The 24500-nt window shown below is 50.5% G+C and overlaps 2 protein-coding genes across 3 annotated transcripts in view; one reads left to right on the top strand and one right to left on the bottom strand.

The window, feature by feature from the left end:
* The window catches only part of PEPD (peptidase D), a 140176-nt gene extending 133107 nt beyond the window's left edge, over nucleotides 1–7069 (top strand). Inside the window, exon 15 of the mRNA XM_066327988.1 lies at nucleotides 6411–7069. Within this exon, the coding sequence (XP_066184085.1) occupies nucleotides 6411–6560 (150 nt within the window). The 3' untranslated portion in view covers nucleotides 6561–7069. The remainder of the gene's footprint in view (nucleotides 1–6410) is intronic.
* Nucleotides 7070–13594: 6525 nt separating this feature from the next.
* CEBPG (CCAAT enhancer binding protein gamma) lies at nucleotides 13595–20439 on the bottom strand. Of its 2 annotated transcripts, none has more exons than XM_066327997.1 (2): nucleotides 20355–20439; nucleotides 13595–15663 (listed from the first exon to the last, which is right to left on the bottom strand). In XM_066327997.1, exon 2 carries the CDS (start codon nucleotides 15551–15553, stop codon nucleotides 15101–15103), a length of 453 nt encoding a protein of 150 aa, XP_066184094.1. In that variant the 5' UTR covers nucleotides 15554–15663; nucleotides 20355–20439; the 3' UTR covers nucleotides 13595–15100. The 2 variants fall into 2 exon arrangements, with proteins under 2 accessions (XP_066184094.1, XP_066184096.1); XM_066327999.1 differs by lacking the exon at nucleotides 20355–20439 and adding an exon at nucleotides 16547–16879.
* Nucleotides 20440–24500: the final 4061 nt, after the last annotated feature.

The following is a 24500-nucleotide window of genomic DNA, read 5'->3' as shown; positions in this document are numbered from 1 at the left end:
TTGGTAATAAGTTGCTGGATCAGGCACTTTTGTTCCAGAGATTTCAACCAAACTTTGTTCCCTCATTTTACTCAGCTTCCTGTAATGATGACTTGTAAGTAGAGTTAGCCAACAAACTTTGCTAAAAGAAGGGGCAGCCCAAAAGGGATTGAGCAAAAATCTAATCTCTGATCCCCCTGTGAACAATACATTTTACTTAGAGAGAAAAAATAATAATACACACATACCCTGAGCCAGATGTTGTCGCTTGATTTTGTCCAGGAGAAGAATGAAAATAAAATCTGAGACTGGAATACATCTGAATATTTCTGAATTCTTCACAAAAGCTGAATTATAGTGCAATCAAAATAAGTTTTTCCATCTTTACCATTCTGATTTGATTCTGCATAAATAGAAGATGCAATTTGTGCTGTGTAGAGTGCTTAGTTATGAACAAGGTGTTTCATTCTAGTTTATCCAGTGACTGAGTATTTCTCACAAAAGCATGCCGGAGAGCTTCCTTTCTATGGGATTAAAAAAGATCCTGTAAAGCCCAGTGTTTTTTACTGACAAATATTAATAGTACAGGGGCTAGTGTTGGTGTCAGTTCTAGCTGAAGAGTTCACTACAGCCAGTCCAATCTTCCTTTAAGTGTAGAAGTAAAATACATTCTGCAAAAGGAAATAAGTTGTCCATTTCCCTCTGCAGAGCTCAGCACTAATTAGAGTGTTCTTAATTTGGTTTAGTGTAATTCACTTCAAAATGAACATTCACTGAAGTAACAGCACTGTAATTCTAAGTGTGTCCACACAGGGAATTTGTGGATTTTTAATAAATTCACCTTGAATTCATGTCTTTTGGGGGCTTTGGATAATTTTCTTGACTATGACAAGTCTCTGCAGTGAGAAGCAAAGCACTTATAGTGTTCCAGAAAGGGCAAGACTGTAGTCATTTATTGTAATTTGTGCTGCCTGGAGTTAGGCATGGAGAGATTGCAGAGCTGCAGGAGCAGGGAGGAGGAGTTGGTGTGAGGTTTCTGTGGCTGCACTGCTGGGGCAGGTCCATGGGCAGCCCAGCTCCCTGCACACCTCAGGCACAGGCACAGCCTTTGTGTCTGCTCAGGGACCTCCTCACCAGGGCTTTTTACCCCTGCTGGGTCAAGTGCAGGTCCCTGTGGAGGGAAGCAAGCAGTGCTCCGGGGATGGTGCCCTGTCTGAAGCCCTGCACTCTTTACTGGTCAGCTGTTGAGTCCTTCACAGACTTCCTGAGCCAGTTCTGGGACGCTGCAGTCACATGTACTTCAGTCCTCCCTCTGCAAAGCCAAGGTCCAGTTTGCTGAGGCCATAAACCCTGTGGGACAAGGGCTGCTGCTGCTGGACGCTGGCACCGTGCCTGGCCCGGGGCACCTTTGCTCTGCCTGGACTCTGCCCCACAAGCTCCTGAATAAACACAGATGTGCAAATAGAGGGATCTGCATGCAGTTGTATGGATTGCTCAGGAAAAGCAGCTGAATCCTCGGGGAAGGGGAAATGCTGACTCCAAATGCTGCCCTTTAGGGTTTGACATTTCCATTCTTCATAAGCCGATTACTGATTCATGCAGTTCATATGATGTTTTCTCAAAGACACAGTAAAGCCATTCAGGTTTTGGTGGGTTTTTTTTGGCCTTAAACATTCAGTTTCTGTTCAGGCTCTATTTTTCCCTAGGATTTGTAGAACTAGCACTAGACTTAATATCTGTAAACTATGCAACTTAGAGAAAATGCTGAAAGACAGATGGGTGTTAAATGCATTACTTTCTTTTGTTTACAGATTTTTCTCATTTAAAAATTTAACAGATTTACAAAGCCCAGGAACTTGAAGATCCACTAATATTACAGTATTTTTCAAAACAATAGTACTTCCCTTGCTCGGAATAAATACTAAACCAAATAAAGAGCAAGATATTTAACTGCTTCTGCCTTTGGTTCAGGGAGCCATATAGTTGTCTCTGTCTTGATTTTTATTTTACAGAAGATTAGGCTGTTTCTGAGTTTATGGTGAATTTGTATTGTGAAATGAAATTGTTTGCTAGGCAATAAACATTATGCTCATATACTTTTTATCATTGCTTATTGTATCACAGTAACAGTGTTACACAGCACTTCTTCAAAAGTTTTCATAGGAAAGCAGTTGTCACAATGTATGTAGTTAACTTCCTTTAAAAGTTCTTCTAGGGGAAGTGATAGGTGAAGGCAACCCAAAACCTAATGCTAGTTGCTTATAAACCTTCTTTAACCCTTGTCTAATTAACATAATTAGGTTAAAGTAAGCCCAGTTGTTTCTAACCTGTATTTAGCTTGTAGTTTAATGCTTCTGTTTGAGCCTGGATGAAGAGACTGGGCACCTGAGGCTTTTTTTTTCCATCTCTATCAGTTAATCTAATAAGGTACATGGCCTTCCCCTACTAATATTGATCCTCTTCTATAAAAATGTGAAGATTTAAATGTGGACATTTAAAATAAAGGTTCTCTTGACATGAGGACTTGGTTGTGAATGAAACGTGCTTGTGCCAGGAAGGCCACAGCAGGGGATGGGCTTCACTGAGCACAGAGGCTGCAGAAAACACCTTGGCATAGCCACTGTAACAACAGCAAAGTGCCTTCCCCAGCCCTGCAGCCCGGCTTTGATGTAGCAGCTCTGCTTCCCAACCAGTCCCTCTGAGATAGAGAAGTCAAACTCTGCTTGTGGTAAGTTTGCTCTGTTAAAAATTCCTGCTAAGTCGATGGCTGAGTTGAAATAAGTTCCCTTGGCTGCACACAGCTGCCTCTGTAGGACACAGCTGTAGGATCAGACCCAGGGTCCTCCACCCCACGTGTGCTCCTCTGCTTTGGATGGTGCCACGTGTGGCCATGTCCTGTCATCATTGCCAGGCGAGTGTCCCACTCTGAGGTCTTGCAGAGATAGTGTTGCTGCTTTCCACAGCCATAATCAAATAAATGATCGATAGATTTTTTTTTAAAAAAAGGAGGACATTTCACCAGTTGCCTTTTTTGACATCTGGGATCTGTCATCATGCAAATCTGGATTATTTAATTGGCCAAAATAGTTTGTTGATTGTCAAAGGCCTTGTATATATATTATCTTCCAAAAGAAATCAGTAAATGCTTCAAGCTCGTTTCCCTTGGAAGGTAGCACAGGAGGCTCTGGGGAGCATGACTGTATTAGTAAGTGAGGACAAAGTGCGAGGCTGCACAGAGCTGACAGCAGCCCTGGTGTTTAACCCCTGTGCTGCCCTTGGCTGTGCCCCCACAGCCCTGCTTTGGGGCAGGGTTGGGACCATTGAGTCAAGCCACATGATGGCCTGGTGCTGCTGTTGTGCAGTTGTGCAATCAGGTCTATCTGGACGGATCATGCCACTACCCTTGATAAGGAAAAGGCATTTTTGGAGCAGTCCTGGCATTCCTGGCCACTGCATCTTGACAGGGGTTGTTTTCTGAAGTCTGCCATTTCACACCAAAAAGTAAAGCTGCCCCTAGGTTTTTGCATTGCACCCTGGAAGCTGGGGGTGCAGTGAGCCTCACACTTCAGTGCTCAACTCCAAACCACTCTGTAGCCATGAAACAAGCAGTACTAATTAACAAAAAGCCTGCAGACAGGGACAGCTCTGAGAGGAGTTTCATAACCACTGTCCCCCTCTGGGAAAGGCAGGCCCAAGCCAGTGAGCCTTGCCAGGCAGATCCAGCATCTTTTGTCCATTTGGATAGAAGACAAGACCAAATGACAGGATCTCCTGTGGGGAAGGTTTTGCAGGTCCTCCGAAGTTGCTTCTTGCTGCTGCTGACTTTACAGTCAGGGTGAAGCTTGGAAGGTGTGAAGAAAAATAGCAAATGAAACCATTTCCTTCCCCTTGAAAGCCTGTTCCTCTGCACTCGTGTTGCTTTTAGGCAAAGGAAAAATTATGCACTGAAAATGGGAAATTCTCTCTTGCGGCAAGCATCCAGTTCAGGTGAGAATTATCCATTAGAGGAAGGGTTAGGTTCTGTGGAAAGAAGTGGCATGTTCCTAGGGAGTGGTGGATGGTTCCAGGGGACCAGTAGTTGTGTGTGCCCCCTCCACATCCATCCACATCCCAAAGACCATTTGGAGATGCTGATGCTGAGCAGGCTGATGTGACAGCACTGGCTCTCCCACTTTTCACAGCAGATCACAGCTGTGTGATCTCCTAACAACACTCCTGTACAAGGAGCCTCTGGGCATGGCACTCATCCTCTCCCACTTGGTAACTCTCAGTTCACTGCCTTTGGCAGCTCCATCCCCTGTGTGCTCTCCTCATTCAGGATGTCTCACTTCTCACCTCCACCAGGGTCTCCCTGCCTGGACTCCTTAGCCAGTCCCAGCTTTCTTTGTCCATTATTTGCAATCCTGTCTCACCTCACTACACCTTCCTTTCCCTGGTCCTTTCATCACTCTTAACTATTTCCCAGCTCCTTCCCCACCCTGATTTTCTCTTATGGCCTGGATAGAGAACAGCATGGACAGACACCTTGCTCCACTTGTTCTTCCCCACTATAGTCTAGCTTTCATCTGCTCTGCTTTTAAGTCAGTCCATCCTCCCAAAGAGTGCAGAGGTATTGGTGAAGGCATGAAACACTGAACTAGAAAACACAAACCATTTTTCTTGCTTTTTTTGCTAATGTTACTGGTTAAGCAGATCAGTTGTGGCTGATATGTCTCTGTAACTGGGGAGTTCAGCTCAAGCAGGGGGAGGTTTGTGAAGCTGGCAGTGCTGGGGAAAGGCTCTCTCTGTAGGCAGAGTTAGTTCTAGATTTGACTGGCCTTCCCTCTGCTCTCAGACTTACTTTTGCAGTGACATTTTCACTTTCCACATCATCGCTGGGTCCAGCTCCATTTACACTGGCTGGGCTTGCCAATGTGGTGCTTTGTCTTTAACCACCTTACCAGGTCTGTCCCTGGATTCTGGCACTCCTGCAGGGTTGGCCTGGTACCATCAGGGTTTTGGCAAGGACTGGTCCACGCAGGCAGGCTGTGCCCAGGCCCAAGACCCAGCAGGACAGACACACAGCAGAATTTGCCTTTGGGTGCAGTGGGACCCTCCTGCTGAATCCTTGGGTTATGTTTTGCCCAGCAGTCAAATTTGAAGCAGAGAATCCAAAAGCCCATCTTGGTAAAATCTGTTCAAGTGCAGAGTCATTGCATGTATGGCTGATCTCTTGTGCAGCAAGGCACCAGCCTTTCAGGCACACTGAGCATACAGAACCTCACAGCTTTCAAATTTACAGCTGTCCAAAACAAATGTGTTAACTCAATGGAGTTTGTTTATTTAATTCTGCTTTATAATACACTTAACTTGGTACCAAGTAAAAGAAATAATCTGGCAAAGACATCATTAAACAGTTTAATAAGAACTGGATGACTCATTTTGTTTGAACAAATGGATTATTTTGCAATCAGAAGTACAAATGTTAACCAGCTTTATTTTTAGTTGAAAATGTCAAGAGGTCAGAAACAATTAAAGCAATTGTAAGGTGGGAGTACCCAGGGTTTGTGTTCTTTTGGATTTGCACCTTACTAAAATTGCTTTTATTGCAGCTTAGCAATTTAGCAACATTTTTCTGATAAGATAACGGGAATGACTGTGTAGGCACATTAACTGGTAAGAAGAGATTAGAGACAAACAGAAATGGAGCACACTTTTCATTTTAACAGCAACAGCTGAAAAACTGAGAGGATCTGCTTTTTCCTTCCATGATTTGAAATTTAGTGGTTGTATTTTAAAAGAAACGTGTGACCTGCTTAGGACTTTCTCATCAGCTCAAAATTCAATGTTTGGCGTATCAGCTACAAGCTATTTCATGTTCAAAGTTTCACTTTGAAAGTTTATTGTGTTTAGAGAAAAGTTTTGGGTGCAAAGAGAAGCTACCTGAGTTGCAGCTCAGCAGGAGGACAGCTTTGAGAACAGACACTGTGGGCATCAGGAGGCACTGTCCCCCTAGCAAGCCATGTGCTGGGAAGGCTGGAGGCAAATCCAGGGAAGAATGTTCTTTTTACTGCTCCTGCTCTCGGGGGTTGGGATTCATTGGCCCCATGGAATGATGTAGCATGAATTCACTGTTGCAGCACCTTGTTCAGACTGTCCTTGATGTACCCAGTGCAGCAGAGGCTCCTGAGGGGCCACCACACACCAGGGGTCACCACCAAGCTTGTGTGAGCCCAGGAGGGTGGCAGTGCCAGGGGCCCAAGGGGAACTGGAGCCTACAGAGCCTCGTGCCAAGGTGCTGACAGCAATTCTGTGCTCACAGTGTGGTCTCTGCCTGGGCTGCACCAGCACCTTGTGCCCTGGCTGCTGTTGCTGCCTGAGGTGCTCCTCAGGAAGCTTCTGCTTCTCCTGCCCACCTGGAATGCCCTGGTAACCGTGTGCTCCCTGTGCAGGTGCGGATCGAGGACGACATCGTGGTGACAGCCACGGGGATGGAGCTGCTCACCTGTGTCCCACGGACTGTGGAGGAAATTGAGGCTTTCATGGCAGAAGGCCAGAGCAGTGCCAAATCATTTGACAGCTTCTCCAGGCAAAAGCAGTAAACTTCAGGATCATACCTATGGCCTCAACTAATCAGTCAGCATTCTGATTTAATGCTGCGGCATAGAAAATAAAATGCATCCAATTCTTAATAGCAAGAGAGGCAGGCAGGCTGTTAGCTGGGAAAATTCCTGTGTTAAAAACAGAGGCAGAAGGCCCAGGTAACTCAACTGCTGCTTGCAATCGGCAGTTTATGTGACCAAGTGGCAGCTGAATAGCCCTGCTGCCTTATCAGTGGGGCTTATACTTCTATCACATCTCAGCTCAGATGTACCTTGCAATTAAATCTGAAGTTTGATGATTTAACTCTAAAATACCAAATGGATTATCTGAAAGCTATGAGCAAGTGTAACTTTCTTAAGTCCTTTTTTAAACTTCATCACAAGTGCTGCGAAAAACAGAAATAAAAATCAGTTGTTCTCAGTGGACATGACGACACACATTTTTCTTATGGATCTGTATCCATGCAGTAAGCAGAATCAAATTTTTATTAAAATTCACCTTGGCATCATTTGTGTTCACAACTTCGTGGTCATTATGCTTTTCTGCTGTAGTTCCTGCTGCTTTATCTGACCCTACTACCAATCTGTGCTCTGTAAATGTTGACCCTTCACTAGCCAGAGTTTTCTGCTCTGGATAGTGGCTGTACTGATCCTTCACACACAGCTCCATGCTCATTAGATTTGTTCATCTATTTGTTCCTTAAAAACATAAATTGCTATGGTGTTCATGATCCTTAAAAGTTGAAAGAAGGGAATATCTTGGCTGCAGGGCTTGTGGTCATTCAGCAGCATATGCTGTGCAGCATGATAGAGTTATTTTTAACTGTTCAGTGTTAGTTCAGAATGTAATAATGTAAATTTTATTTGGATACCTTACAAAATGACCATTCTTTCCACTCATGCAAGATTTAAATTACTAAGAGAAGATTTTTATTTTTTTTAACTGTAGGTATTCATCAGCTTGCAGGATAATAAATAAATTTCTTCTAGGTGCTGGTAACTACATGAAATAATCTTTCTCACTCTACATACACATCAAAACTCCTGTTCAGTATTCAGATTCTGTTGCAGTTTGACTGCAAAGCCATTTCAGAACATCGCTATGCTGTGCTGGGGGCAGCTGAAGCCACAGCAGAGCATCAGGGCCCTGCTGGGTCTCACTGCCTGCCAGCTGAGGCTTCTCCCACTGAAGAAGGCATCAGCTGATGGTATCTCAGCACCTTGGTGTGGGCAGCTCACTTCTGCTGCTGACACCAGTGAGCTCCTGCAAGTGCCCTGTCTCAGGGGGGCTTGGATGGTGTCAGAAACCACTGCTGCTGCCTTTGTGCCCCCAGGACTGGGCTTAGGCCTGAAATAATTGCCTTAAAATCATCAGATATGTTGCCCTAGGCGAGCTGTTGGTTTGTGTGACAAGGATCTGCTCTTTGCTCCCAACAGCTTGGTGATCCATTGCTGTGTAGGAAACTTCATGTGGTAGACCAAAGAAACATCGTGAAACAATCCAGAGGACTTCATTAATGTCACTCAATTAATAAATAAGTCTGTTTACATTTTTTAGAGGTTTCTTGACATTGATTTGTAAGAGGCAAGTGCAGGAATTCTTGACTTTCAAGGGAAACAATTTTTGCAGGAAGGGAGGTGTGAGATCAGCTTGTTTGTGCTGCTGCATTGAAGTTCCTGCGGTGGTGGTGACTGAGATCTTCTGAAACGTAGCCCCTGCCCAAGGACATCAGGTTTTCTTTGATAGCCTTGCAGGTATGAGAGTACAGACACTACACTGGCATTGCTCTGAACCCATCTAACCCAAAACTCAGGTTGTTTCAGTGCAGAACAGTGCTCGTGGCCTCAGCCCCATTCCCTCCCCAGCCGAGTGTTTTCCTGTGCGGGCTCTGAACACACCCAGGGGATGGCTCAGTGCTTTGGGCACTCCGAAACCTGCTGCCGCTTGGCTTCGGCAGCAGTTCCTGTTTTATAATAACACTTGGCAGATTTGGAAAGGAGACTTTGGGAGCGTTTCAAGCAATCTGTCAGCCCGGTGTAGCTCCTGCGCTGATCCACCGGGGCCGGGCTGGGCTGTGGGGCGGGCAGGAGCAGGGCTGGCTCCGGCCTGGCTCATCCCGGCTCTGCTCCGGCTCATCCCGGCTCTGCTCCTGGCTCCTCCTGGCTCTGGCCTGGCCCATCCCGGCTCTGCTCCTGGCCCATCCCGGCTCTGCTCCTGGCCCATCCCGGCTCTGCTCCTGGCCCATCCCGGCTCTGTTCCTGGCCCATCCCGGCTCTGCTCCTGGCCCATCCCGGCTCTGGCCTGGCCCATCCCGGCTCTGCTCCTGGCCCATCCCGGCTCTGCTCCTGGCCCATCCCGGCTCTGCTCCGGCTCATCCCGGCTCTGCTCCTGGCTCATCCCGGCTCTGCTCCTGGCCCATCCCGGCTCTGCTCCTGGCTCATCCCGGCTCTGTTCCTGGCCCATCCCGGCTCTGCTCCTGGCCCATCCCGGCTCTGGCCTGGCCCATCCCGGCTCTGCTCCTGGCCCATCCCGGCTCTGCTCCTGGCCCATCCCGGCTCTGCTCCGGCTCATCCCGGCTCTGCTCCTGGCTCATCCCGGCTCTGCTCCTGGCCCATCCCGGCTCTGCTCCTGGCTCATCCCGGCTCTGCTCCTGGCCCATCCCGGCTCTGCTCCTGGCCCATCCCGGCTCTGCTCCTGGCCCATCCCAGCTCTGCTCCTGGCCCATCCCGGCTCTGGCCTGGCCCATCCCGGCTCTGCTCCTGGCCCATCCCAGCTCTGCTCCTGGCCCATCCCGGCTCTGGCCTGGCCCATCCCGGCTCTGCTCCTGGCCCATCCTGGCTCTGGCCTGGCCCATCCCGGCTCTGGCCGGGCTCATCCCGGCTCTGCTCCTGGCTCATCCCGGCTCTGCTCCTGGCCCATCCCGGCTCTGCTCCTGGCTCATCCCGGCTCTGCTCCTGGCCCATCCCGGCTCTGGCCTGGCCCATCCCGGCTCTGCTCCTGGCCCATCCCGGCTCTGCTCCTGGCCCATCCCGGCTCTGCTCCGGCTCATCCCGGCTCTGCTCCTGGCTCATCCCGGCTCTGCTCCTGGCCCATCCCGGCTCTGCTCCTGGCTCATCCCGGCTCTGCTCCTGGCCCATCCCGGCTCTGCTCCTGGCCCATCCCGGCTCTGCTCCTGGCCCATCCCAGCTCTGCTCCTGGCCCATCCCAGCTCTGCTCCTGGCCCATCCCGGCTCTGCTCCTGGCCCATCCCGGCTCTGGCCTGGCCCATCCCGGCTCTGCTCCTGGCCCATCCCAGCTCTGCTCCTGGCTCATCCCGGCTCTGCTCCTGGCCCATCCCGGCTCTGCTCCTGGCCCATCCCAGCTCTGCTCCTGGCTCATCCCGGCTCTGCTCCTGGCCCATCCCGGCTCTGCTCCTGGCCCATCCCGGCTCTGGCCTGGCCCATCCCGGCTCTGCTCCTGGCCCATCCCGGCTCTGGCCTGGCCCATCCCGGCTCTGGCCTGGCCCATCCCGGCTCTGCTCCTGGCCCATCCCGGCTCTGGCCTGGCCCATCCCGGCTCTGCTCCTGGCCCATCCCGGCTCTGGCCTGGCCCATCCCGGCTCTGCTCCTGGCCCATCCCAGCTCTGCTCCTGGCCCATCCCGGCTCTGGCCTGGCCCATCCCGGCTCTGCTCCTGGCCCATCCTGGCTCTGGCCTGGCCCATCCCGGCTCTGGCCGGGCTCATCCCGGCTCTGCTCCTGGCCCATCCCGGCTCTGCTCCTGGCTCATCCCGGCTCTGCTCCTGGCCCATCCCGGCTCTGCTCCTGGCTCATCCCGGCTCTGCTCCTGGCCCATCCCGGCTCTGCTCCTGGCCCATCCCGGCTCTGGCCTGGCCCATCCCGGCTCTGCTCCTGGCCCATCCTGGCTCTGGCCTGGCCCATCCCGGCTCTGCTCCTGGCCCATCCCGGCTCTGCTCCTGGCCCATCCCGGCTCTGCTCCGGCTCATCCCGGCTCTGCTCCTGGCTCATCCCGGCTCTGCTCCTGGCCCATCCCGGCTCTGCTCCTGGCCCATCCTGGCTCTGGCCTGGCCCATCCCGGCTCTGGCCGGGCTCATCCCGGCTCTGCTCCTGGCTCATCCCGGCTCTGGCCTGGCCCATCCCGGCTCTGCTCCTGGCCCATCCCGGCTCTGGCCTGGCCCATCCCGGCTCTGCTCCGGCCCATCCCGGCTCTGGCCTGGCCCATCCCGGCTCTGGCCTGGCCCATCCCGGCTCTGCTCCGGCCCATCCCGGCTCTGTTCCTGGCCCATCCCGGCTCTGCTCCTGGCCCATCCCGGCTCTGCTCCGGCCCATCCCGGCTCTGGCCTGGCCCATCCCGGCTCTGTTCCTGGCCCATCCCGGCTCTGCTCCTGGCCCATCCCGGCTCTGCTCCTGGCCCATCCCGGCTCTGCTCCTGGCCCATCCCGGCTCTGGCCTGGCCCATCCCGGCTCTGCTCCTGGCCCATCCCAGCTCTGCTCCTGGCCCATCCCGGCTCCGCCTGCCCGGCCCGGGGATGGGGCATCCTCTGCCATCTTCCTTCATCAGCAGGCCCACCAACTTGGTGAATATAAACTTCATCCTTCATTCCAGAAGTCTGGTCTGTAATTATGATAATTTTTATCCACTTGAGCAAAAAGCAAATTAGACCATTTTTTCCTGACTTGGGGAGGGAGAATAAACCTTTTTAAAGAAGGCAAAGTGGTGGTTAATAATTTAAAGTGTATTAATGGGGTGAAAGTACAGGTAATGACAATTTTCTGTTTTATTACATCAAGATATTTTATACTCCTACTGTCATATTTTCCCAAATGCTTCTTTCCCTTGGCACAAACAGACTTGAACAGAGTTGGCCCCGAAGTACCAGAATGTGTCTTATGCTGTGTCTTTAGAAACGTCTGAGCGCTTCTGAAATGATACATGTCAATTGCTCAGCAAATCGCTTCGGCTCCCCGGGGCTGGGCACAGTCTGAATTTCCCTGCAGGAGCATCACAGGCTGCGGCTTCCCGGTGTGTGGGGCTGGACAGACCCTTCCCTTCGCCAAGGGAAATGGCAGCGGGCTTCCTGCGGGAATGTGCGGTGCTGGAACCTCGCGTGTGCTGCCAGGCACCGGGTCCTGCCACAGGCCCGATTGTGTCTGAGAATGATGTGTCAAAGGAAAATCTTAACTTTTATCGGTCGACACTGAAATTTTCTGTGCCTTGCAGCGGAGGGGTGAGATGGAGGTACCCTGTCAGTGCCCGGGCCGCTTCAGCTGGAGGAGGCGACCTTTGCTCCCGGGAGCTGCTCCGGCACCGGGGGCTGAGGATGCGCCTGAGCCCCTCCTGCGGCCGCACTGCGGTGCCTTTAGAGCATCCGTGCTCCTCCCGGCCTTGTCCTGTGTCCCCAAGGCCAGGGATCGCTGTCCCCAAGGCCGGGCTCACTGTCCCCAAGGCTCGCTGTCCCGCTGTCCCCAAGGCCGGGCTCGCTGTCCCCAAGGCCAGGCTCGCTGTCCCCAAGGCTCGCTGTCCCGCTGTCCCCAGGAGCTCGCTGTCCCGCTGTCCCCAAGGCCAGGCTCGCTGTCCCCAAGGCTCGCTGTCCCGCTGTCCCCAGGAGCTCGCTGTCCCGCTGTCCCCAAGGTCAGGCTCGCTGTCCCCAAGGCTTGCTGTCCCCAAGGCTCGCTGTCCCGCTGTCCCCAAGGCCAGGCTGGCTGTCCCGCTGTCCCCAAGGCCGGGGCTCGCTGTCCCCAAGGTCAGGCTCGCTGTCCCCCTGTCCCCAAGGCTCGCTGTCCCGCTGTCCCCAGGGACTCGCTGTCCCCAAGGCTCACTGTCCCCAAGGCCAGGCTCGCTGTCCCGCTGTCCCCAAGGCCGGGCTCGCTGTCCCCCTGTCCCCAAGGCCAGGATGGCTGTCCCGCTGTCCCCAAGGCTCACTGTCCCGCTGTCCCCAAGGCCAGGCTCGCTGTCCCCAAGGCTCGCTGTCCCGCTGTCCCCAAGGCCAGGCTCGCTGTCCCCAAGGCTGGCTGTCCCGCTGTCCCCAAGGCCGGGGCTCGCTGTCCCCAAGGCTCACTGTCCCCAAGGCCGGGGCTCGCTGTCCCCAAGGCTGGCTGTCCCCCTGTCCCCGAGGCCGGGCCCGGAGCCCTGTGCTGGCGGCGGTGGGGACAAGCCCGCGCTGCGCTGCCGGGTGTGTGTCACTTGTCCCCTGTCCCGGGACAGCAGCGGCCATCGGAGCGGGGCCGTGCTGGGCTCCGAGCGCTCCCATCGCCCTCGGCTACACGCTGCTGCCATCGGTGTCCTGCTGTCACTGCTCCTTCTCTTATCTGGTGGTGGTTAAATTGTAAATTGTTACAGTAACGGGGAATTGTTATCTCAGCCCTAATCTGCCTTTTGTCTCTCTCACCTCCAGTCAGCTTAAACCACATTAGTAAAGAAAACCTGTGCAATGTTTCTGATAAACCAAAAATTCCATTTTCCAAACGACTTTTCATAACTCAGTGGTTTTCAAGATGAAGAAAATGGGATCAGAGCTGTCAGGAGCAACAGGTGGAAAAGTCACCCTTCGGAGCTGCAGAAAGGGGACCACCCGCACTCACAAGAGATCTAAGACACCATTTTCACCCCAGTCACCAACAGCCAAGATGTGCAGTGTGCTCACACTGGCAGAGGAGGGCTGGGCCTGGCAAACACCCTCATTCAGACACGAGGGTCACACTGCCCCGGCCCACAGGGCAGACTGGGGAAGAGATCAGCGCTGCCCTGGGACCAGAGGAGGTGCAGTTAACAAAGGAGATGTCTTCAGGTCATCTTTTTCCTTGTCATTCTTGGTGTTCTGCTCCTCTCCCCTCTAACTGCAGTAGATTTTCAGTCTTAATTTTTTTTTTCCTTTTTTGTTAAATCAGACATTTAGACAAAACTGTAATGAGTTTCTGATTCCTTTCATGGAGCAGAAACCCGAGTGAAAGAGGGGAACAGAGACTATTGCAGAGATTTCTCCAAGACAACTGTGTGAGTTGGGAAACAGAAAAGGAACAGGAAAAACGAGACCACTACAAGCAAAACATTTTTATTAGCTTCTGGTATTTCAACCCTACCAACTTAAGATGCAGTTAGAATGAAAAAACATATCTGTAAAAAGTCTACCATAATGCAAAACAATCCATTAAAGGTTTCCACGTGTATTAGAAGTTTAAATTCAAAAAAGAACTTCTCAAGGTTTCATTCTCTAACAGTATCTTCATAGAGATAACATCCAAGTTTTTTCCTAAATACAGGTACAAAGCAAACAAGCATCTTCCAAAATAATCTATGGACAAAGGTAGTGTAAGAGGGAAATTAAGACAGTGTAGTAATCTACAAGACAGACACACAGGTTAAATGTAAAATAACCATACCATCAATGAAATATTTAAAAATTAAAATAAATTAAAGTTACATCAAAGTTCCTGCTTTACTTTGTTTAAATCCTCAATATAGCACATAGCACTGCATTATGGATCATGGCAAAGACTAAGCAGTAGCAATAAAAAAGTTGCTACAGAAAATCTTCTATGGAAATAGACTAAAGATACTCCTTCACACAGCTGTATGATGGCTGTAGAAACTTTACCAAATCAGTTATTCATACTAGGGCCATTTACTTTTAAAATCACCGTAACTTTCTCTAAGATTAATCTCAGCCAGCAGTGATCCATACACCTCAGCTGAAGACCTGCTGTCCTGCCCCTTTCACTGCTAAGCCAAGCTGCCCTTTCTGTTCTCCCCAGTATCTCCTTCTTGGCAAGAATGCAATTTTGCAGGGCACAGTTGTTTTGGTAGCATTTTGAAATTTTCTGAAAACAAACTTGTTCTCACAAGGCCCCAGTCACTACGTGAGCAATATGAATGCAAGCTTAAATAAAAGGCTTTGTCAGTGTGCTGCTTTGCCTCTTGCACATGAAGCTTCATGTGCCTTTTGGAGGCCAACTGCCTGTATATATCATCAGAGCATATTGTTGTTTTTCTGGTGAGCATTGGTAAGCATCCCAGCCATTACTGCAACCTCCCCATTAACTACAGCTGGGCAGGAGGGACCCACGTGGTGCTTCATAGGACTTGTCCTACAGGTTTAAAGTAAAAAGCAAAAATTCTCCACAGCCTTTGCCGTTTGTAATATGTAATGGAAAAAACAAAGGGCTAAAATATGCTAACGGGTATTTAAAGGACGTTCTATCCAATTACAAGTTTCTGATACTTTAGTGAGCCATCCTGCTGGATTCCTCCCATTATGTGAAGTCAAAAACGGTAACTGAATATTCCTGTGAAAAAGTTATTTCCTAAATGTTACATTCCTTGTTGGCTAGGAGTTCAGATCTACATAAATCTTTGAGAAGAAAAATATTTAAAACAAATACGCTAAGCAGTTTCTGGTTTAATTGTTACAAATCTTCAGTGTTAAATCTAAAAGAAGAAAATCTCCACCAAACAATGGCTAAAGGTTCAGTTTTTGCTTGGTTACTGCACGGGCACTGCAGACAGGCTGCACCTCAAGAGTTTGTTTCATAAGGTCGCAGGTGTCTACTGTCCACTGTTTTCTGGATTTGTTGTGGTGGTCTCAGTGCTAACAGGTTGCACATTATCTGCAAAATTGTGGGCATGCTCAAGGAACAAGTCTTTCAGTACGCTCAGCTCCTTGGTCAGGAGTTTAATTTTTGCCTCTAAACGTTCATTTTCTTCTTTGAGCTGGTTGACCCTCTGCAGTGTGTCTTGTGCTTTCTGTTTGCTTTTTAACCGGCTCTTCTTCACTGCCATGTTGTTGCGCTCTCTGCGCTGACGATACTCATCACTGTTTCTATCCACAAAGGAATTCTTCTTTCCCTGTTTGCTGGGAGGCACAGCTTTGCCTCCACCACCAGGACTAACGGGCACCAGCTGGGGAACCTGCTGCAAACCACTGGAGTGTGCCTGGGTGTGAATCACACTTGCCCCGCTCGCATCTGTGCCGGTGTTCTGTTGGGATGTCTTGCTCATTTGGACGGGCTGTTCTTGGACACAACAGAACTTATCAGGAGACTGGAAACTCTGGGGTTTCTAGAAGGTGTTTCCAACGGATCTTCACATGGATGAAGAGCAAGGTGAACCTAGGAGGGGAAAAAAAAGCTATTAAAGATGCTGGCTTCTGCTACAATCTTACACATCACCGGCTTTAGCATAAAGTACTGATGGTACATGTGGCAGTAAGACATTGTAACTGTGCTGGAAGGGGACAAGCTGCCAACTACATTTCTGAAGCCTCAAACATATTTGGATTGGATGGGACTATTACTGGGTCAAGCTGTTTGAATTGTTCACTGGCTTCACTCAGTTATTCCAAAGCCATCCCTGATGGATGGGTGTCTAGCCTAGCCTCAAATATCTCCAGTTTCACAACCTCTGTCTTGGCAACATGTTCCACTGTCTAACTTTTCCTCCAGTTATACAATTTTCTTAGTTTTCAGACTGGAGTTTTCCTTCTGTGGCTTAAACCTATTAACAGCCTGACTCTTGACCAACCAGGGGTATTTGATCCTTGTCCTCTTCGGACCACATCTCTGGGTGTATCCGCAGACAAATTCCTCCCTGATCTCTTTTCTCTGGAGCAAGGGTGCTCAGCCTGTCCACCTTTTCTCAATCATCTTACAGCACTTGTTGCAAAGATGATGGTCAAACTGATGGCTGTCCTAAGGTCTGCTATTACTGAAAAATCAATCTGTGGCTTTATTTACTGCAAGGTAGTGCATTGCAAAGGCTGTGTCTGGGTGACTTTCTACCACAACCAGGGTGCTGGGCCTGCAGCAGTATGAACCGAGCAGGTGGGACAGCAGCACGAGGTGAAGGCAGTGTAGGTCACTACACAAAGACTGTCACCCATCAAAAGACAGCAACCACAGCTGACTCACTGACAAATAAGGTCGCCTGCCATAGCTGGTGCACTGGTCACTGTCCAGCAGACAAACCATCCTGATGAGCAAGACATCCTCTCACCTGACTCACGTCCTCCCGCTGCTGAGGTCAGCCTGCTCCTGGCCCTACTGGTGGCACAAGGAGGATTCCACCACAGCTGCGGGGCCATGGCCCTGGCAAGGCTAACAGCTGGTCCCCTTCTCATCTCACAGGATGACTTCCTAAATGGCTGGGAGAGAAGAGGGGAAGTGCAACAGGATGGTGCTAAGCTCCTGAAACACCTACCTATGGCTCCAGTGAAAAATAATCAGTCAAATCAGTGCGGATTTGTCATGTTGAAGAAAAGCATTTAACTGGCACTAAACAATCCTTCTCCAAGGTCAGCCTGTGTGTCACACACAGACATGCAGTTTCACACACCAGTGTGATACACCCTCCCTGCCCATCCTGCAGAGGACTGGAGAAGAACAAGCAGCTGCAGCAGCACTGGGCAGTGCTGACTGCCCAGGGTGGGCAGTGTCCAGCCCAGGAACATCACAGCACGTGGATGGTTCCACTGGCTGATGAATGGAGGGATGTGTGAGAGGTTTGTAAGCCAGCTCCTGCATGTCACTGGGTCTAAACTCACACTTTGTACTGTTCCTGTTTGTTTTTCTCAGCAGTCTGAGCTGCTGTTTTACTTTTGGATGGGCTATCACTAAAGTGTTAAAATTCAACTGTGTAGATCAACTGCATCTTTTGTTCCATGCTGAAGGAGCTGGAATGAGATGCAGCTGCAGTGTGGTTCAATAACATTCATGGAAAAGCCCACTAAATTTGGCTTGAATGTCACTCAAAATTAACCTTCTCTGTCACCAAGAGGTCTTCTGACCTGTGAAGAGGTATGAGTATACACACACCCTTCCTAGCAAGAAATCTTTTCATTTTCCTATTTTAGAGCAGAATGAGACCATCAACATTTTTTTGACATCTGTGGAGCTGGATTTAGATGTTAGATAGTGCCTAACACATTTGTGCTAGTATTTTCCCAATTTCAAATCCTAAAGCAACTTTTGCAAACTGTGTCTCAGTCTGGGACTCTGACCTAATAAGCAGTTTGGTTGAGCAGCTGAACTGAACACCCAGCTAACAAGGTGTTCTGTGCACCAACACCAGACAGGCAGGGCCAGTTGTAGTAGCTGTGCATGTGTAATTGCACAGACATTTTTAGTCAAGCTGTAAGTGTATGCTCGTCTCAGACCATACACTGGCCTTGTCTGTACTTTATTTCAAAATACAGGATTTCTGCAGCCCTCAAAGCATATACAATACTCTTAGGCTGTCTCAGACAAGTAAGTTTTTGACCCCTTTTCCAAATCAGACAGAATGCTCTACTGTCCCTTCTGCTACAACACATTTCAGTGCTTGCAAAGTTCACCTGGACAGGCCACTTACGTAACCCACACCATTTCCACCATCAGATTTTTATGCTCCATGAGCTACTACAGAGGAAGGGGTGGTTCCTGCCCCCAAAGGAACCTCAATCCACATGCAACAAGTTTCTTCACAGCACCAGGTTCCATGTGCTACTTCTCTTTATGCTATCAAAACTATTTAATACTGCTTTCACACTTCTTTCCTATCTCTATCAGATTTCCCCATGATTCAAGAAAAAATTTATGTGTTCCATTAAGCCTAATATTAATGGAGTGTTTTAGTTGGGCAGTACATGGATTTAAGCAGAGAAGATAACCAGTGTCACACCTCTCAAGCAAGAATTCTACCCCTGCCTGCTGGAAGAGACCTCCCTCAGTTCCTTCCCACTGGAACTGATTTGTTTTTTATTAAGTCACTATTTCTTGAGTGAGACGTGCTCTTATCTGGGTCAGGTGACACCTGGATTCCCATCCTGCACCACAGAATATGCTGAGCAAGTAGCACTAACTAGCACTGACTGTACTGCATCACAGTTACACCAGTGCCAACAACTGAGGCTTCAAACTCATTTTTCCACCTGGTGATGTGGAGCTGGATGCCTGTGACCAGTTGTCAGCTATCCCACATAGCAACAGGTGCTCTGAGCATCCTTGAGCAGTTACTGCAGGAAGACCTAAAGGCAGCAGGATGAGAAATACACAGGGGACTCTCAAGAAGGGTGAGGTAAAGGACACGGGAACTGGGAGAGGCCATGAAGGTGGGCAGGCAGATAGGACTCAGGTTTCTCAGAGCCCCTGAAACACAAAGCTGCTCCACACAGGTTGCTCCCTGTGACTGGGTGACAGCCCCAGCACAGCAGGAGATAACTCCTCAGAGAGCCAGCCCAGTTTCCCAGCATCTTGTTCCCATAAAGCTGCTCATGAGCTTCAGCTCAGCAACAGCCCTAGGCTGGTTCCACCCAACACATGGTACTGTTTCCAGTGGCCAGTCAGAACTGCCTGGTTCTCTCCTTGGGCCACCCAGGAAACCAACTGGCCACCCACTACAGCATAATAGCTGGTAACTCAAGAGGTGTCTTCTCAGGCAGAAAGATGTTTCTTACTGTCTCACACTACTCCTCAGGGACCAATGAAGCAATGAAGGCCTTCATTTGCTTTCACACATACAAAAAATAAAAATAAAGACATTAAACTTCCAAATGTTTGCTTTGGAGAAAAAAAAAAAAAAGTATTTTGTCAATTAAATCAGTAATTTTTTTAACTTGGTAGCAAAAAACACAAAGTGCTTCTCTGCTCCTTTCTTGAGATGTGAGTGACTGATTCTGATCATTAGTCGGAATGACTTTATTGCACAAACTCACAAAGCTGTCTTGTCAAATGCAAAATCGGCCCCAATCTGAACAGCAATAGGTGGCCTCTCTTCTCTTAGCCTTCACTGGGAATACCCGCCTAGGATCTGATTCCAGCTTCCAATGACCCAGTGCTGAGGACAGTGGCACAGAGCTCCAGGCACACATTTGCTGAACAGCGGAGGCTGGCTCCTGCACGGGGCACACTCACGGGTCTGCAGGAGCTGAGGCCAGCTCTCACCTACTGACGGCTGGGCAACAACACTTCTGAGACCGAGCACCTCAATGCCATCGTTCCTTGCCATAGCTGACAACATCACTTTTACACATTTATTTCAGAATCTCCATTTTTAATACGCATCTTCCAGAAAAGTGCACTCTGGCATCCTCAGCAGACTGTATCACAACACATAAAGCATATACTTTTAACATGACACAATCCCAAACACTGGGAGGCAGGGAGGAATCAAAACACTCTTGTCTTCCGAATTAGAAGGACAGCTGTGTTTTTTACCGACAGCCCCGTCCCTTAAATCCGAAAGCTGCCCGTTACAGAGGCTGACCCTTTCCGAGGAGGCTCCCGTACACTGTTACGGAGCTGTGCCTGCTCTTCCGGCCGGATGTCAGCGCTAGGGCCAGCGCGGAGCTCCCTGCCCGCCCGGCTCCGCTCCGAAACCTGCGCTGGAGCCAGGGCAGGGGGTGAGGAACCCGAGCCATCTGTGGGGCCGCGGCCCGGGGCGGCTCCGGGCGGTCCCGCGGGCGCTCCCCGCCGCCCCTCGGGCCCGGCCGCCGCCGAACGGCCCCGGAGCCGCCCCGGCGCGGCCTCGCTCCCCTTCACCCCGGGCCGGCACCGACCGCGGGGCCCGGGACCGGCCCGGCCCTCCCCGGCGGGCCCACGGCGCCGCCGCCGCCCTCCCCGGGCCGCCCGCCCGCCGAGGCCGCGCTGCTCCTCCCCCGTCCGAGCGGGGCGCGGGGGTGCCCGGCGCTGCCAAGCCGTGACTTCACCGGGGGAGGGGAGGGGAGGGAGCCGGGGCCGCCCGCCGATTGCATCAGGCGCTCGGTGCGGGGCCCGGCGGGCGGGGGCGGACACGGCCCCCGGCCCCGGCGCGCGCCCCCCGCGCTTACCTGAGCGGCGCGAGCGGCGGGAGGGGCCGGGCGGGCCGCGCTCGGTACCGTGCGCCTGCGGCCGGCGCCGATTGCGACACCGCGCCGCCCCGCCCCCGGGTGATGCAACCGCCGCGCGATTGGCAGCGCCCGCGCCCAATCAGCGCCCGCGCGGGGCGGGGCCGCGGCCGGGGGGGTCCCTGCGGGTCGGCCGCGCGCGTCCGCGGGCTCCGCTCCACTCCCGACACGGCCGCGGCCGGAGTGAGGGCAGGGAGTGTGTGAGGGCACGGCCGGAGTGAGGGCAGCGAGTGTGTGAGGGCACAGCCGGAGTGAGGGCAGGGAACAGTGCGGGCACGGCCGGAGTGAGGGCACGGCCGGAGTGAGGGCAGGGAACAGTGCGGGCACGGCCGGAGTGAGGGCAGGGAGTGTGTGAGCGCACGGCCGGAGTGAGGGCACGGCCGGAGTGAGGGCAGGGAACAGTGCGGGCACGGCCGGAGTGAGGGCACGGAGCAGTGCGGGCAGGGAGCAGTGCGGGCACGGAGCAGTGCGGGCAGGGAGCAGTGCGGGCACGGAGCAGTGCGGGCAGGGAGCAGTGCGGGCACGGAGCAGTGCGGGCACGGCCGGAGCGAGGGCAGGGAGCAGTGCGGGCACGGAGCAGTGAGGGCACGGAGCAGTGCGGGCACGGAGCAGTGCGGGCAGGCGGGAGTGAGGGCACGGCCGGAGTGAGGGCAGGGAGCAGTGAGGGCACGGAGCAGTGAGGGCACGGAGCAGTGCGGGCACGGAGCAGTGCGGGCAGTGAGGGCACGGAGCAGTGAGGGCACGGAGCAGTGCGGGCACGGAGCAGTGCGGGCACGGAGCAGTGCGGGCACGGCCGGGGCCTTGTCGCGGCCGCTCGCAGTGTCTGTCCCTGCGCTGCTGCCGCCGCGCTGAAGGGAATGGCCCTCGCGGTCGCACATGTCGCCGGGCCGGCCGTGCCCCGGCAGCCGCCTTCCCCTCTCCGGCGGGGCACCGGGCCGAGAGGCCGGGCCGGGGCCGGGGGGAGCGAGGAGGGAACCGGGAGCAGGGCCGCACGCCCAGGAGGGTCCGGCCCCTCCCGCAGCCCGAGGGGAGAAGGCGAAGGCGCCTTTCCCGCGGAGTCCCCGCACGGGCAGAGCACGGAGCTCGTTCCGGGCCCGGCGGTGCGGACAGCGCGGCCCCGCTGTGCCCGGCTTCCTGGGGCGGACCTGGCACGGGTCGTGGGGTCGATCCTGGCATGGGCTGGACTCTGGGCTGGACTCCATGAGCCCTGCGGGTCTCTTCCAACTCAGAACGTTCTGTGAGTCTGGTGAAGTTGGCCGGTGCCTCGCGGGCATCGGAGTTGATGGTGGTGTGTTTCTGTACTGATTGGCATCTCCTAATTGTTCCCAGGCTGCTAATTAACACCTAGCAGTGTATTCCCATCTCGATCCTGGCTGCCGTGTGGTTTGCCTCCCTAGAATGTTGTGAGATCAAGGGGAAGGAATGCCAAAGACATCCCAAAAAAGTACCAACAGTTCTCTTGACAACAGAAATCACGGCAAGTTTTTAAATTTCATAGATTTCTCATTAATTTTTCTTTTCTAACTTACTGTTAGAAAAGAAATCCTAAATGCTGGCAGACTAGGAAACATCTGGATCATAGAGTTAAATGTCACAGGAAGATTATGCACCATTTCACTGGTATGTTTGTTGTTATAAAATACATCACTTTTTGTGGAGAAAAGTTCTTTTTGCCCTTAATAGTTTCCAGACACTTTGGTTTATATCACTTTAGGTTTCCCCAAACAAGCATATACTTACTGTATATATACACACATATGCTCCTGTCTCAAGCTGTGCGTGAGCAAGGTGTGTTTGCAGCTGAGTGGGAAACACACACTTCAATACACAGGTGTGTGTGTGTTTGCAGTGGGCAGGTCTGAAAATCATCTGTTTCTAAGGTAGGCAAGTTTGGAACAAGTTCAAGTGTGCAGGCAGTGAAAACAATACTGTTGGAAAAATGGGATTTTTTTTTTTTTTTATGCAGAGAAAAAAAAGTTAAGGATCTAGGCTATTCTGCTTTAGCACATAGATCTGCTTGAAAATGTTTTATGTCTGCAAAAGGCCTGTGAAGGATTAGATTTGTAAATAGAGTTGCAGAGCTCAATTATTTAGTTACAAATATTAATATTTACCATTTTTATGGCTGTCTGATGTTGTGGAAGGGTTTTGTTTTTGTAAAGCTCTGTGGAAAATAAACCATATTTGCAGAAAAATTCTGAGGGTTAGTCTGGGCAAACAGTTTTACTCAGCTCATTTACCACAAAGATACTTTTCCTTGTCAGTCATCAAGCGTTTGCTTTAACTTCTCTAATGTTTTTCTGATTCTTAATTAAAACTGTTACATTTTCTGTGACAATGACTCATCCATCTATAGCTAAAGTGAAATTCCAGGTAAGCTTTAAGCATTATCCTTTGCTCACAATAGTTAAGTAAATGTGTGCTCTTAATATGCTTTTGTAGGATTTTAGAGCACTTTATGACCATTTATTCATTAATCCTCATCAAAGATAGCTGAAGAAAATAAAATGTAGACAGACTTATTCTCACAGTGTGACTATTTTAAAAGTTAAAGCTCACACATAATTCCCTGCATTTAAGACACTCCAGTGCTGGGTTAGCATTATATCCTTTTAAAGGAAACCATCACACAGTGTATTTCAGTTTGTGCAGGGTTTTTTTTCCCCCTGCAAGGTTACAGTAAAAATAGGATATCATGGATGCAATCTGAAAAGTAAGCACAGAAATACACGGACAAGTGGGATGTGGTACTGAAATACACATTTTACCTGCTGGTGTACAAGTTGTGCCCAGTGAGCAGTGGCTCTGGAGCGGGCTGTCACAAGCAGCCTGCTCCCTGCTGGGACAGAGCCCTTCTGGCTCAGATTCTGGGTGTGTTTCTCTAGCAGCCAGTTACCCATAGGAATATAGGTAATGCTGTAACAGAATCCTCTTCACTTGCATTATCCAGTCTCATGATTGATTGAAGGCTTTAGTCCTGGAAAAAAATTACATGTGTGACATTCAGTGTCTTCAAGTAATCTACAGCAATTCACATTAGAGGCAGAAAGGCCATTGAGGAAATAGAAACTGGGAACTGGAGTCAGAAGGTGTAAAGGGGAGAAGAGCCTGTTGGGACAAATGTCCCTGTTTACTGCCCACGCGGTGTGTTCCCTTGACACAAAAACGTTAAGTTCCCTGGTGCCTTTCACTTAGAGCAAAAACTACTTTGTTGCCCTTGGAATAGTTTCTGTTGTGTCTGACTCCATTGTTCACGCATTTCGTCTGTCTTCATGGGCAATGATTTCTTTGTCTTAAAGTAAAAACCCTACACACTCCTGGACTACGACCTACACGTTCAAAAAACGCTTCTTTCTGTGAGTATTTGCCTCTGTTTCCCTCATGGGTAAGCCTTCACTCGAGTTTTTTTATTTTGTTTTTTGTTTTTGTTTTTTTTTTTTTACTTCAGACTTGCAGATTTCAGTTAAAAGTTTACTTTTCACACATGATGCTGCTGTGTACTTTTCACTCTGGTCTAACAGCCATGCCTTTGAATTCTGGAAAAGTCATCACTAATTTCTCTCCAGTGATTTAGAAGAGAGAAGAATAAATATATTTGTATATGTAGTGGAAATAAATAGGCCCCTTAGGTAAAAACACATAATTTCAGGCTGTGAGGAACACTCAGATGTATTTAAGGGCAAATACACTGAATTATACCAAGATATAACCTTTTCTTGGTAACTGCTACCCTTTTTCTTGGTAATCTCAACCTAGATTTACTCAAAACTGGAAAGATTCTCTCAATATGCTTACATTCCTTATGATCACCAAGCAGATGGCATTCATTCAGGAATATCCCAGAAATGCAAAGTCTGTAATAGAGGTTTTCCATAATCTTATTATTGCAAATCTCCCTTCTCTTAACAGCCCTGCATTTTGTTATTACAATAATTACTTTTTGTGTTCAGGACTGACCTGCACCAAGACCAAAATCCTATTGTTAGAAATCTGAATTTTGCAGAGTGAGGCTATTAAAGCTTCAGCAAGAAGAAGGATCGCTGAGTTTCTTTTCTCAGGACTCTGGCTATATTAAAAAAATTAAACACA

The sequence above is a fragment of the Sylvia atricapilla genome, chromosome 12 (genome assembly GCF_009819655.1).
Source record: "Sylvia atricapilla isolate bSylAtr1 chromosome 12, bSylAtr1.pri, whole genome shotgun sequence".
Lineage (NCBI taxonomy): Eukaryota > Metazoa > Chordata > Aves > Passeriformes > Sylviidae > Sylvia > Sylvia atricapilla.
Note: the sequence above shows the minus strand (reverse complement) of the source record. Positions and strands in the feature narration are given on the sequence as shown.